Here is a 14,961-nt window from a genome sequence, read left to right as displayed (position 1 = left end):
TTTGTCAGTTAGTCAAATTGTCATTTTAAGTAGCATTTGAACAAGAAATAGCGAGAAGGAGAACTGCAAAGATAGAGGAAGAGACAAATATCTTTCTTAGTACAAGTACATAGAAGAAAATCATGGAGATGAAGGACAATAAGAATTACTGCGCCCTACATTGTAAGGATAAACGCATTTCCACATTAAAAAACCTATTGTATGCATTCGTTACCAAAGTTATATTTAACAAAATTGAAAAGCATCTAAAATTGAAAATTATTTTCGATCTTATATTTTAAAGTTTAATTAGCATTTATTTCTTTGCAAAACGCCACAAAGAAATAATGATGTGTTTATATATGGTTAATTTCGATTGTCAAAACATGCAGCATATGGACATCATAGAAGTGAGGGGTCATTTTATACCTTAGATTGAGTAACAGTACTTTTAGACATTGTTTACAATACAGAAGTTGAAGTATGCAGAATTTAAGTAAAAGATGCATAACTCTCTCATAATATAGAAATATTAGTAATCTGCAAAATACGAGAGTTGTCGGGCCTGTCACGATACTGGTGTGTGAATGTGTTTCACTTAAGGTTTTCTGCAACGCTGTCATAATTTTTTTTCTTAAGATCTTTCATCCAAAACAAATTTTCATTGTTTTCCTGAAAATTAGAAAGAATTAAATTTTTTACGACAAAATATAAATGCTGATACTTTATAGTTTTCCTGGATATTGAAATATTTTCTTGGTTAAATTATTCTTTCAAAAAGAAAAACAAGGATGTGTAATGCATGTAAATTTTTAACAATGAAATAAAGAACATTCGTAATATCAAAAGACAAGCATATATTTCAAACCAATGCATTTTTTTTCTGATTGTTGGTGGAGATACTAAAATGATATAATGGCGACACTTGTAGATTTTCAATTTTTATGATGCTCTACATGTAACACTGCCGTCGTCAGTGATATATTCCTATAGAAACTATTTCTATGAAAACTCACTATCGGATGACACTGACACAGTCTCCAGAGCTGTATTTAGTCTATCATGCCAATCTTTTTCTTTTCATAAGTGGGTCTTAGTTATCTATCATGAAAACCAATAAAATGTCTCATTTTATCATTGTTTATGTTTTCTGTAGTCGCTACAGATCCTGGTGGATTGGAAGTGCTTTCTACAAATTCCGAAAGTAACGGTAAACATTTTCCACAAATTAAGATTTCTGATTCCAAGATGACTTGTGACACAAATCATCAATCATTATGGCATTTAAAACATAAATGTTTCACTTGATATCGATAATTCCTTATATCTCTATATTTATAACAGAAAGGGAGACATCGATAGTACAAAACGCAGACATCTATGTTATATAAAGAAAGAAATTCTTTATTTAGAGGAAACATATATCAAAAGCAACAGAATGAAACAAAATATGATAGACCTTGATATGCTTGGTATTGGTATTGACTGATAATGATGTGTACATACTTCCAGATAAAACCAAGGAAAGAACATTAAGTTTACATTGTTTTTCTTTTCAAAGTATCTACAGAGTCGGAATGTTGTATTCAAGAGACGACACTTCTGTCCTATGCCCGGCAGATCGCCATTGGGATGGTAGGTAATACATATGTACATTGAAGATAATAACACCAAACTCAATTCTCAAAATAATATGGAAAGATCAGATTTGTATTTCCATTGGATGTTATCATGAGGAGAACAAATACATAATTATATTCTTGATCCAGTTTGTCAATTATTACAGATTAAAGATAGTAATAGAAGTGATCAACATGGAAATGTCTATATCATGAAAAAGCTAAATAATAAATATAAATTTGTATAATACATCATTTTCAAATGTTTTTTTTTTTTTTTCAATTGCGAAAGATATCAAATGAATAAACCATCATATTATCGTTTTCAAAAGAAGATAAAGACTCGTGTATTGCTGTAGAATTATGATTTGTTATAGGAATATTTATCCCAGAAGAAGTTTATCCACAGGGATTTGGCCGCTAGAAATATTCTCATGGTGGACAATCGTAGACTGAAAATCTCGGATTTTGGTCTGACACGTGACATATATGAAACAAACATGTATCAGCCTACTTCATCCCGTAAACTTCCCTACAAATGGATGGCCATTGAATCCATATTCGATCAAGTATTCACAATAAAATCCGACATGTAAGACTCTAAGAATTCTGTGTATAGTTATGATTGATTAAGGTAACAAGCTTGTTAGACAAGTGTAGAATTAGGTTGGAGCCTTTTCATAAACATTGTTTTCTTTTATTTGTTATTTAAACAATGACTTAATGCTTTTAATAGTAAGAAAGTATTAATTAATCGTTAATTTATGTGTCACATGGCAAATATTACAAATGAAAAATGTGGCTCAGAGATGATATTAGAAATATTAATTAAAATGTTTAAATTTGGATTTCTTGGTAATCAGATATGTAGATTTATATATTATAAATTCTTAAAATGGTATGAACGTGTACCTAAGTTATATTATTAATATAAAATGAAATTAAGGAAATTGAATTGACGCAAGATCTTTTCTGCTATAATTATATTTTTCATTACCTCTCTCCAATTTAGATGGTCTTTTGGAATAGTTTTGTGGGAAATCGTCACCCTGGGTGGCAGTCCATATCCGGGCATTCCTAATGAAGATTTATTCCGCCTTCTGAAAGATGGATACCGCATGGACAGGCCAGAAAATTGTTCCACCGACATGTAATTAAGTATACAATACTTTAGACTGATAACATGCTAATCTCAATACCATAGAGTTCTTTTTTTTTTTTTTTGAATTATTATTTCTTAAAGTAGGCAACTTCTTACTTATCAACAAATCCTTGAAAAACTTATTTTTCAAAACATTTATTCATGGTAAGTTAGAAAACTGATAAAGATATATTGTAATCTGTGATTTTGTTGTTATAATAGAAGAAATCCAACATAGTTATTCCTTGTGAAAGACATATTGCAAGTATTTTACAATTATACAATGACTGCTGCTTTATTTTTGAAAAATGTTTTTTGAAAGTAAATAATCCATTGTGTCTAGAAAGATATGCATTGTTCATATTCGAATTCGATGCCTCTCTAAAATAACCGTGAAGTTTGACGTGTTATCTTCTTTAAAATTTTAATTTTTTGGAGGATAATTTTTAATTTCATTGGAGCACATCTAATAATTAATTCACATTGTTAAAAATAATCTTTCCAAGAGTTTTATTTTTTAATCTTCTTAATTAAAATTGAATTTTTTTTATTTGTATATTTTTTGGATCTAAAAGTAAGTAACGCACTGTGTAATTACAGATATCAAATGATGCTGTCAGCCTGGCACCCAAATCCCGACTGCCGCCCGACTTTTACTGACCTCCGTACAAGACTGGAGTCCATGTTGGAGGCAACAAAATCTTACATCAACCTCTCCGTCAGTGTGTCACAGGATTACTACACAAATGAGAGTTCGTCAAGGTAAACAAACCGTTAGTCAGTACCAGTTCAGCAGGGTAAATTTACATATTGAATGAGAATACAATATACTAAAGAGAATGTCATAATCTAGAAAGTATACTTAGAGAAGATCATTAACTAGAAAGTGTAATAATCTAGTAATTTCAGAATATTCGGTCACTTCTGGTTGGACAGGTAAACCATTTAATATATGGTCTTTTACGTTTGCCGCCGCCATGTGTAACTTCAAAAATTGTGACAAAAAACGGTGTTCTTTGTAAGGTAACTTTCATGACGCATCCTTGATTCATGATCGCCCCAAATTCTAGAGAATGATTGATGACATACATTGGACTGAAAAAGATGTACGACATGGTAACCCTTCGCCTCTTATTTGGTCCCATTTTTTCAGATATAACATGTGGGTCAGGTTTTGACACAAGATTTGATTATTTGGGTTAGGGTTATATTTGATTATTTAGTTTTATATTTGAGTTATACGCACACGCTACAACTTATTGTAAGTGTGTTATTTCAGTTGATTCGATACGCCAGAGCATGCTCTACGTATGAACAATTTCTAAAACGATGTATGTTATTGACAAACAAGTTGATGAAACAAGAATATCAGCAGTCTCGTTTTAAGTTATCATTTCGAAAGCTCTATGGTCGATACTATGACCTTTTCTTCAAATACAATCTATCATTAAGTCAAATGCTGACTGACTTGTTAGGTCATTATTTACACACTGAATTGTCGATGGATTTTTCCGTTATTTCCCGATCATGATAAGGAGCACACGGCGGGTGTGATTGGTCGGCAGGGGATGCTCACTCCTCCATGGCACCTGATCCCACTTCTGATGTCTTAGAGGACCGTGTTTGCTATGCTCCTATTTTGTAATGTTTAATGGACTTCTGAGCTCGAATACTGTTCGATATCTCCACATATTTTCTATATCTATTCAAAATTTTACAAATATTCTGAAAACTTCTATTTATATCCTTGACATGTTTTCAGCATAAAGGTCACGGGAGAAACAGTTATTTTAATAATGAGTTGGGAACGAACGCGGATAAATGGCAAATGAAGGATTTTGTGATTGACTGAAAATGTTTCGTGATTCTTAAAATACCCTCATGGTTATTGTGCACCTTGTTTTGTGCGATTTTGCAATAAAAAAAAAAACCGTTATGTGACTTCTAGAGTCCATGTAATGCAATGATTATGCGCATTTCAAAAAGATGCGTCCATTGAATTGTTTTAAATTTTAGTTTCCCTTTGTTTCTAATATGTATGACAAAAATGAGGTCTTTTCTAATATGTAAAGACAAAAATATATAGCAAAACTATTTTATTATAGCATGAACAAATAAACGTTGGAAATTTAATGTAAATAACAATAAAAATGGTAGATAGTTTCTTTATAGGGAAACAGTTATTCCACATTTATTAACAGTAACATGATTTCCAAAGCCTTTATTCTCTTTTATCTTTTTTTTTTTGATTTCTTTTGAAAAAGGGTTGTCTTACTGCAAGAGAGTATGCACTCTAAAGATAACATAACGATCTGATATAAATTTCTGAGCAGTCAAAAATAATGATTCATAAGGAATACATTGCCATTCCACAGGAAGTGTAATATTCTGCCTAGTTTGCTGCAATTTTTTATTGCAGCGCTGAACTTGATTGTTCTTTCCTTTTTACCTAGTTTCTTGTTATATGACAAATGAATGATTTTAATTGACAAACACATTATTGATACATTTTAAAAAAATGAATAAAAAGTTTATATATCTGCATAATTTCACACTACAGTTTATCTGAGACGTCTAGACTAGATGGCATAACGGTCATGTGCTTTTATTCCTAATGAGGGAAGAATAAATCAGTTTTTTTTCTTGCAATTGGATTTCATTTTCCTAGAATATCTAGCGTCACTTTGACCGATTATTCACTCAGACGAAGTCTAATAAACGTCTTTTGAAGAATATGACTTACAAAACTATATCAATGTCTGCTTCGTTATTTCATTATAAACTTTATTGATCTGAACTAATTATGAACGACACTTGTCTGCTAACTGACCCCAGGTTGAAGTAATGGTGTAGTGGATAGTGTAACGAGATAAAAATTCTTGCTTGTACTTAAATAGAATTATTGGCTTGAATTTCTTTGTGGAGACATGTAATAGTCATTTTAAAAAAAGTGTAGTTGATAATAATTTCAAGAAAGAAACATTGTAATTTACAAATAACAGCAGATGTAAGATTCAAACGTAAATATTAATCTTAAAATATGAGATTTTTCGAATTCATGGTTTTAAAGAAAAAGAAAAAAGGTCACAAAAACGATATATGTTTGATATATTCTTGTTTTCTTTTTGTTAAAAATAAAGGGACACCTCACCACTTTCCCTGCCAGACAGTGTATCGGACAGCACCGGAAGTAGGGTTTCGTCATATTTCGTCATGAATGCACAAGGGGAGACAAATCCTTCGCCAGTTGTTCCCAATACTTATCTGTCCCTCCCACAAAACTCAACGACAGCCGTGAGTTCTAATGAATTTAAACGTGAATGTATTCACGGATCAGAATTGACCTCTTGTTTCAACACAGAACAATGTGATATGTGTAGAAGTTTACCATGTGCCTTGTGTAAAAATGGCGCCAATTTTAAACAGGAGAATACTCAGTCAGGATATCCATTGAATGACGTCACAAAATCGTCGTCCATAAGTAAATTAAGGATTTATCCACACGGAAGTAAGATTGTCTATTCTGACAAGATCATGGCTGGAGAAAAACAAACTTTTGACATCTGTTCCAATTCAGTTTCTGTCCAATCCATAAACACTCATAAATAGTTTATAAATGATTCTTGAATAAAATTATATCAATAATATAGTTCATTTTCACATGTATACACTTAACAAATGAATTACTACAATTTTATTACAATTACTCCCAATGCCCTGAGTCCGCGCAAAGTACTTCATTATAATAGATGAATCGCTCTACGTAAAGATTTGTCTTATGTGATGCTACATGTATAGGTGTCTATGTCACAAAATACATGTATCTTTTATTGAGAAACTCATATTATATATCTGGTAGATTTTTTTTTTAAAAATAACAATAAAACTTTTATATACCCTATTTATAAAAAAGCGAAAGTAGTCATGCATGTAGTTTAATTTCATGCTTTCCAGATTAAAACACCATGGAAAATTTGAACGCATAGGACACCAGGATTCTCTCTCTCTCTCTCTCTCTCTCTCTACAACATAGCAGAAGACGTTTATATTTATTATACAATGTTCATTCTCTGTGTTTTTATTTTGAGTATCAGATATTATAAATCTAAGAAGAACTGCTAAATGAATGCAAGATTAAAAAATAATGTCAAGCTGAAATGATATATATTTTTGTTAATTATCAGTGATCCAAGAATAAGCAAATGCAAAAAAAAGATGTTTTATCATAGCTCCTTCATTAATGCAGAGATCATAAAAATCATTGATCTCCTTATGACAATGCTATACCAATTACCAAGTGCAAGTGGATAAAACCTTATCTTTTTAAGCATCTCAAGTTTTTTGTAGCCATCCATTCACCATTTAATTACAAAAATCGCAAAAACAGCATACTTTTCACTCTGTTTATACCATAAATAAAAAAAGATTGTCAATTAAACAGTGATTAATTGCTGAGGTCACGATATAATAAGCCAAACAGGAACAAATAATTTAGCTTTTTGTTCGGATCAATGTCAAATGTCCGTTGTTGCCTTCATACAGCTTAAGATTTGTTTTTGTGAACTGAAAATAAATAAAAATGAAACAAGCTAAAAAAAATTAGGATTGACAGTATCTTATCTAAAAGAAATATCAACAATAACGGTATTTAAAGTATACTCTAGTAAAATTGATATATTAAGAAATAAATATAATTCAGTTTTGACTCATCAATCAAAAGAAAGGAAGGGAAGTTGGTAATATATCTGAGAGAAAAGATAATACAAAAATTCAAAAGTACAACATAAGAAAGTTACATGTATAATAAATAAGTTAGAAATAAGCAACTAACAAGAAATAGGCTATAATGAATAATAAAGTAGAAAAAGGCTGTAATGAATAAGCAAGAAGGAAAAGGCAACACATCAAAAAATTATCTATTGTAAGGCAATACAGAATGTGAGAGAAACTAACTGTAGAAAAAATAAAAACATATTTTAGTTTGCAGAGGATAATGTTGATTCTCGTTAATTATTTTTCTCGTTCGAAAATCTTCTAAAACGTCTACTTTCATAAGTGTATCAGCGTCTCTAGGTAACACTAAAAAGCCGCCTTGTGTGTTACGAAATTTTGTTAGACAATTCTTTGTCTGTTTATCTCAATAACTAAATGTTCGTGGGAAGCAAACATTTACTTTGTCTTGACAATCTCAATCAGCCATTCATCAAAATCCCGACGGGAACTGTAAACATATGTGATAAACTATTAAAGATTAAACTCGAATCAGGACATAAAAAAACTTTATGGAGATGTATTTTCTATGTATAATTATCTATTTAGAATTCATTTATGATAACAACATGAGAAGCATTTCCAAATGCATCTCTTAATACGGAAAATTAAAGAAAAGATTCACTATTTTTTAAAGTGATACATCGTGTCGAGGGAAGAAGTGTTTTCTACTTTGTCATATTTTATAATTGTTCGACATGGTTCTTTTATGTCCACCGAGAACCATATTCTACAATCCAAGGATACTGAACTTGCACGAGTATTGATCTACAATATGAAATCTATTATAATTAGAAGTCATCAACAAAATATATGAACCTTAATTCATATGGACTGTTGGTCGCCTGCGTGGCGCAGTGGTTAGAGCGTCTGCTTTAGCTGTCACGGAGTAAGGAGTTGATCCTTACGTCGCGGGTTCGAATCCCACTGTGGGACGTGGAGACCGGTTCTTCGGATGAGACCGTATAAACCGAGGTCCCGTGTGGCAGTAAGTGCTGGCACGAAAAAAATCCCTCACTGCTCAATGGCCGTAAGTGCCGAGTATAGGACAAAATTTGCAGCTCTCCACCGGCAAGTGGTGGCGTCTCCATATGAGTGAAAAATTCTCGAGAGGGACGTTAAACAACATACAAACAAACAAACATATTGACTGTTGCATAAAAAATCATTTAAATATTTAAAATAATCACTCTTAGAACATTAACACAATTAGATTTTGTCTATAGCCGAAAAGAAACGCCAACGTTCTTGGGGCGCTTTTTTTAGAACCCATTATCAGATTATCGACAGTCGATCAAATATATCACATGTGACTTACTTTCTATGTTTTTTAAATAACGTGCACAGCCGTTTTGCAATGAGTTGTTTTATTAAATTGTTTGACCCTATTAAGTTCATTTCCATATTTATTCCGTTGTGCATAGATGTCGTGTATCGTTTGATTCCACAGTGAGTGATGTAAAATGAATGACCGTCCACTGAATTTTTTCATCTGTTAAAATATTGAAAAAGTTGAATCCTAATTAAACACCAAAATATGACGTCAGACACTTTTACTAAATATAAAGGATATTTAAGAAAAATAAATTGATCATAACCAACAAAAATCAAGATCGAAATATCATTCTAATAATACAAATTAAGAGTAAAGCAAACAAGGGCATCTAAAAATCCAAATAAAGGAGCCATGTAGGAGTAAGCATCCCATGTCGACCATTCACTCTCATCGTGTGCTCCTTTTCATAGTCGGGTGAACAGAAAAGGAGCAGTATGAAAACTATTTTATATTGCTACAAATGTTCAATTATACAAAAGCCCATTGAGCTCATTTTCGTAGAGATAAAAAAATATATTTTTCGCGTTATAACGCGAAACTTTCCCTGTAAAACAGAGACATTTGCATAAGTCTACAGTTTGTTTTACTTTTTAATGATCTAGTTTATTCATTACAGTGAAAAACGAAAGACTATTTTGAACTTGGATTATCACGAGCTGAAATTTTATGTTTTCTCGCCATTGAATGTGTCTTTCCTCTTTCTAAATCTTTTTTGCCGTCACATTTTGTCTTTCTCAATGCTGTTCAATACAAGTGTTGAAGCGTATAGTAGAGGAGCGAAAATACAAGTCTAACTTTAATTAGATTGAACACTCTATATAGAATTTGAAATAAAAGATCTCAGAAAATTGGCAACAATGAGGTAAATTTGTATTTCACGGAACAATTGTGTCACATCACATGAGTAACCTAATGTGAAAATTGGATGACAAATATTCGTATCAAATATTTCATCTCCGATAGACTCACTGAAGAAATACAACATTGTATTTTAAGGTTGCACCATTTGGTCATACTATTACTTACGAAAACATTGACAATTTATTCAAAGAAAGCAACGAGTGGAGATCTTCCTGAGAAAAAAAAAATTAGTCTACAGAATTTCTTGGATTCAACAAGTGAAAAACAAGAAAATCTTTAAAGGAATATTCATTTAATTAATTAGTAGGGTTTTGAGATTAAATGCAAAATCAACACTAATCTATCCATTTTTCGCATCAATTCTCTTTTACATCATCTGAAGAAATGTCATTTATAAATTCATAGAAGTCCCCCTCTGCGTTCATGTTTTTTTATCTGTCAGTCAAGATCACAGGTTCCTGAGTAACATGACTATATATGTATAATTTCGCGTTATAACGCGAAAGTTCCGCGTTTATTTGCGAAAGTTACGCGTTTATTCGCGAAAGTTACGCGTTATAACGCGAAAGTTACGCGTTTATTCGCAAAAGTTTCGCGTTATAACGCGAAAAATGTATTTTTGTTACCTACGAAAATGAGCTCAATGGGCTTTCGTACAATTAAACGTTACCAAAAAAAAAAAAAAAAAAAAAAAAAAAAAAAAAAAAAAAAAACCTAGTAAAAGGGTAACAGAGCTTAGAGGACAAGTCAACCTTTCACGTCATTCACTCTGAAATCAACGATAAACGAAATTTATGCACAATGGAATGAATATGGAATAAGACTTAGGAATAGTTAATATAATTGTAATAAAATAACCAAAAGGAAGACACGGAAGCGTAAGCTGGCAGTGTAGATTGAAAAAAAAAACGCATTAGTGATTGAATTGCTTTCATGATGAACTGCTAAAGATTTCCGAAATGTAACATCATTAAGGTGTCGGCAACGTTAGCGTCTTGCAAAAATAATGTTACCATATTAATCAACAATATAGGTCATTATCACCTGCATAAGAGTTTATGTCTCCAATTTTATTCGATACATAGGATCATGCTCTACGTATGAAAAAGGCAAACTATTGACAAGCAAATGCAATCTAACGCTAGGTTAGTGTTTGACATTTCTCCTACACGATTTATGTGTACCCGATCATGACAACCCTAACAAAAAATATTTTACTTAACTATAATTATGTTCCCCAAACGAAGTTTGGGAACATATTGTTTTTACTCTGTTTCTTCTTCTTATTATTATTAAGGTCTTCCGTTTCCAACGGAAGACCTTCTACTGATTCTGTTGTTTCTTTTCCACTATTATTATTATTATTAAGGTCTTCCGTGTTCACGCATCTCTTTTGCTGTTTTGAAATATGTTAGACTTCACTGGAAACAAAAATGTCAACTTCCAGTTTTAGGAGATAAAATACGTTTTTTTTTTTTTTTTTTTTTTTTTTTTTACAAAATTCACTTCCGGTCGCGTGTTTTCCTGTCCTCAAAATTAGAATTTGTTCTCACAATTGCTCGGCAACAATAAACGACTGAAGTCTGAAACTTTCAGGACTGATAGTCCGTCATCAGTTTATTTGCATCGTTTGAAAATTGTGTGTCGACGTTACTTCTGGTCGTGACAGGAAGTGATGCAAAAAAGGGAATGGTTAATGGTTAGCACGTTGAATTTTCACGCGGACGACCAGGGTTGAATCTCCAGAGTGTCTGAATTTCTTTTATCACTTTTTTCAGCTTGAATTTTCGTTTTTATTTTTAGAATTGGACGGAAGACCTCTCATTGCTCGCAATGAGTTTCTAGTTATTTTTTTTCTTACCGATTTTGTGCAGACGATTTCTTGAGAACGCCTGGATAGATTTTCATGAAACCTTCAGCAATGATGGCAAGTCATCTGAACTTTATGCGTTTTTTTATTATTTTGCCGTTGTCACTTCCGGTCGCGAGATACGGCCAATTTTCCATTTTTAAAGTGGCATTTTGTCCGCGAGTGTTCTCAAAAACGGTTTGAGATTGAGTCTTGAAACTTTCAGGGATGATAGATTGTGACTCGTACTATTGAGATTCCTGTCTCGTTTTTGTTGCCGTGACGTCCGTTGTCCACCGGAAGTAGTTTAAAAATATGCAAGTTTTTATTTTTTTCTTTTTAAAATGTTTATTATAGAGACAAATAGACTGTTTCGAGTCGTATTATTTCCACCGGAAGTGATTTCTTCCAAACCGGAAGTAGTCCAAAAAATGCTCATTTTTCCTCAAAACTTTAAGGGATGATTCCTCCACACTCAGTGAGGAGTTAAAAGTCATTTTGAGTACTTCCGGTCATACCGGAAGTGAATAAAAAAGACCGGAAGTTGTTTGAAATTGATAGAATTCACCCTTTAATGTGTTGCTAAACATATTTTGAAGAATTGACATGAATATTTTTTTCCTTTAAAGATTTTTTACTTTCTTTTATTAATCAAAATTTCCCAATCAAGATCTTATCAGAAATCTAACGGAAGACCTACTCGTTGCTCGCAACGAGATCTCATCTAGTTATTATTATTTTTCTTCCTAGGTACTTTTTTGTCCGTGAGTGATCTCCGAAACTGTACATCCGATTGAGTTGAAACCTTTTTAGGGTTAATAGGAATGTTAAGTAGATTTGCGGAACGAAGGTCATTTTGCGCGCACGTGCATGCACGTACGTGCGCGTGCAATGAGTAAAATGACAAATATACTTGATATAGCCATAACTTTCATATCTTTTGATGAATTGCTTTGATACTCAGGATATCAGGATATATTAATAGTGTAGACAAGATGACATGGTCAGAATGTACATTCATGCAAGTGTGCACATGCGCAATGATTACAATAACCTATACAAATGATATAGACTTAACTTGTATATTTTTTGATGAATTGCTTTGAAACTCAGAATATAAATATATATTAGAAGTATAGACAAGATGACATGATCAGTGCGCACATGCATGCATTCGCATGCACGTGCGCGCGCGTGCAATGAGTAAAATAACCAATATACTTGATATAGCCAGAACTTTTACATTTTTTAATGTAATGCTTTGATACTCAGAATATATAGACATATTATAAATGTAGACAAGACGACATTGTCAACATGCATACGCATGCACGTGCGCGCGCATGCAATGCTAAAATGACCAATATACTTGATATAGCTGTAACTTTTATACTTTTTGATGAAATGATTTGATACCCGAAATATGTAGATATATTAATAGTGTTGACAAGATGACACGATCATCATGGTCATGCATGCACGTGCGCGCGCGTGCAATGCGTAAAATGATAGAAATACTTAATATAGCCAATTTTTTTTTTTATCTTTTAATAAAATTTGAATATAAAGATGTATTAAAAGTGTAGACAAGTTGACATGGTCATTTTGTACATGCATGCCCGTGCGCGCGAGTGAAATGCGTAAAAAAAAACCCAATATACTTGATTGCCTTATTTAATGAAGCTTACAGGGAATAAGACACCAAAAGGAAGTTGGGGAGCGTTTGGGGAACATCTGTAACGGTCCCCGTTACAATTAATACTAGTTTACTATAATAAGAAAGTTTTTCCTAAAGTGAATCGAAGTTTTTTCTATAGTAATTTGATGTATTTTTACTATGAATTTCAAACACTATTATATTTTATTTTCTTAATTTCCTATATGAAGTTTTCTTATAATAAAAAGGATTATTACTTATATATTTACATATTATTTCCCAAAATTAAATCTTTAATATGCAATTTAAGAAATTTTAAGGCTACAAATCTTTAAAAAAAAAATAGAATTAAATTTCATAGTAAATCAAAGAATTTACAGTAGTTTACTAAAACTTAAGTTACCTATATTAAACAATAGTTAACTATAGTTAATGTTTGTTAGGGACGGCGCACACAGCAGACATGACCGGTCGACAGGGGACGCTTACTCCTCCATGTCACCGGATCCCACTTCTGATGTTTTAGAGGTCCATGTTTCTCTGCGCCGAATTTGTATGGTTCCAAATGTTTTTCTATTTTGATAACTGTTCGTCATCATCATACATCATCTGCCCGTTTATCACCATATTAGCATACTATGAAAATACTGTATATATCATGCAGGTGTATCTGAATGTCATTTTAAGACAAAAGTAAAATAAAAAGATAAAGGTATTCGTGAACAGTATTTTGCGAACTTCATTAATGCTGATTTTAGTTGAAATAGTAAATCAGGGCATTAATAAACCACTTGAGCATCATGGTATTGTCATCTCAAATACCAAACCACATGGAAATTTGCAAATATATTTTCGATAGCAGACCTCTTAATGTCCCTTTGAAACTAAACGCATCACATTTTTACATATTTATGGATAGACCAAAAACTAGAAATTTTCTTCTTATTGGTGCTATTTAAGAAAAACGATACTCTTGGGTTGAGTCGATTGCGTAAGTAAAATACCTTAAGTCAATTTAAGTTTTTCCGTTGACTGTTAAGCAATAGTTGAAAGTCTCAGTCTATCCTTATTTTATGTAATACTCCTCGATTTATGTCCTATGGGCATTGAGATGGATTGTTTGAGCTCTGTTCATCTAGACTCCCTTCATGGGAAACGCATCTAATATTTAATAAATCAATGGTGTAATTTACCAGCAAACAGAGTCCAGGCATAATTTTGATACGCTTTGATTTTTACATTTACTATAGCGCGAAAGAATTTGTCTGTAATTGGTTAAAATAATTAATTATATACAGCAAATACAATTTATCATTGAGTCAAATACTGACTGACGTTTTTCATACTAATTGTTAGGTCATTATTTACACACTGAATTGTCCACGGATTTTTCCGTTTTTCCCGATCATGACAAGGAGCACACGGCGGATGTGACCGGTCGGCAGGGGATGCTCACTCCTCCATGGCTCCTGATCCCACCTCTGATGTTTTGGAGGTCCGTGTTTGCTCTGCTCCAATTTTGTATTGTTTAATGGACTTTGGAGCTTGAATACTGTTCGTTATCTGCGTATGTTTCACGCTATGTATCCCGCCTCCATAACCTGTAAAGCTTAGAAACATGAATAATAAGCTACATGCATGTGAGCAATAAAATCTTTTCAAATCAGCCAACAAGGGTAAAAAATACGTGTTTCTTTGAGTGTTGAATGCTATTAAAAAGCTTATGAAACTGAATTGAAATATATATAA

General features: G+C 32.3%; 2 protein-coding genes across 2 annotated transcripts in view; both read left to right on the top strand.

Annotated features, from left to right (window-relative positions):
- The window catches only part of LOC133192268 (vascular endothelial growth factor receptor kdr-like), a 41,680-nt gene extending 35,292 nt beyond the window's left edge, over positions 1-6,388 (top strand). The window contains exons 19-24 of the mRNA XM_061328266.1: positions 1,136-1,189; positions 1,541-1,614; positions 1,976-2,190; positions 2,611-2,748; positions 3,340-3,501; positions 5,880-6,388. Coding sequence (XP_061184250.1) covers positions 1,136-1,189; positions 1,541-1,614; positions 1,976-2,190; positions 2,611-2,748; positions 3,340-3,501; positions 5,880-6,348 — 1,112 coding nt within the window. The 3' untranslated portion in view covers positions 6,349-6,388. The remainder of the gene's footprint in view (positions 1-1,135; positions 1,190-1,540; positions 1,615-1,975; positions 2,191-2,610; positions 2,749-3,339; positions 3,502-5,879) is intronic.
- Positions 1-14,961, top strand: part of LOC133192267 (alpha-1A adrenergic receptor-like) — a 145,239-nt gene that overhangs the window by 3,395 nt on the left and 126,883 nt on the right. The window lies entirely within an intron of this gene.

This window comes from Saccostrea echinata, unplaced genomic scaffold (genome assembly GCF_033153115.1).
Source record: "Saccostrea echinata isolate AGI-Se365-2 ecotype Australia unplaced genomic scaffold, CSIRO_AGI_Sech_v1 ptg000025l, whole genome shotgun sequence".
Classification (NCBI taxonomy): domain Eukaryota; kingdom Metazoa; phylum Mollusca; class Bivalvia; order Ostreida; family Ostreidae; genus Saccostrea; species Saccostrea echinata.
The sequence above is the reverse complement of the archived record's forward strand: the minus strand, read 5'-3'. Positions and strand labels throughout refer to the sequence as shown.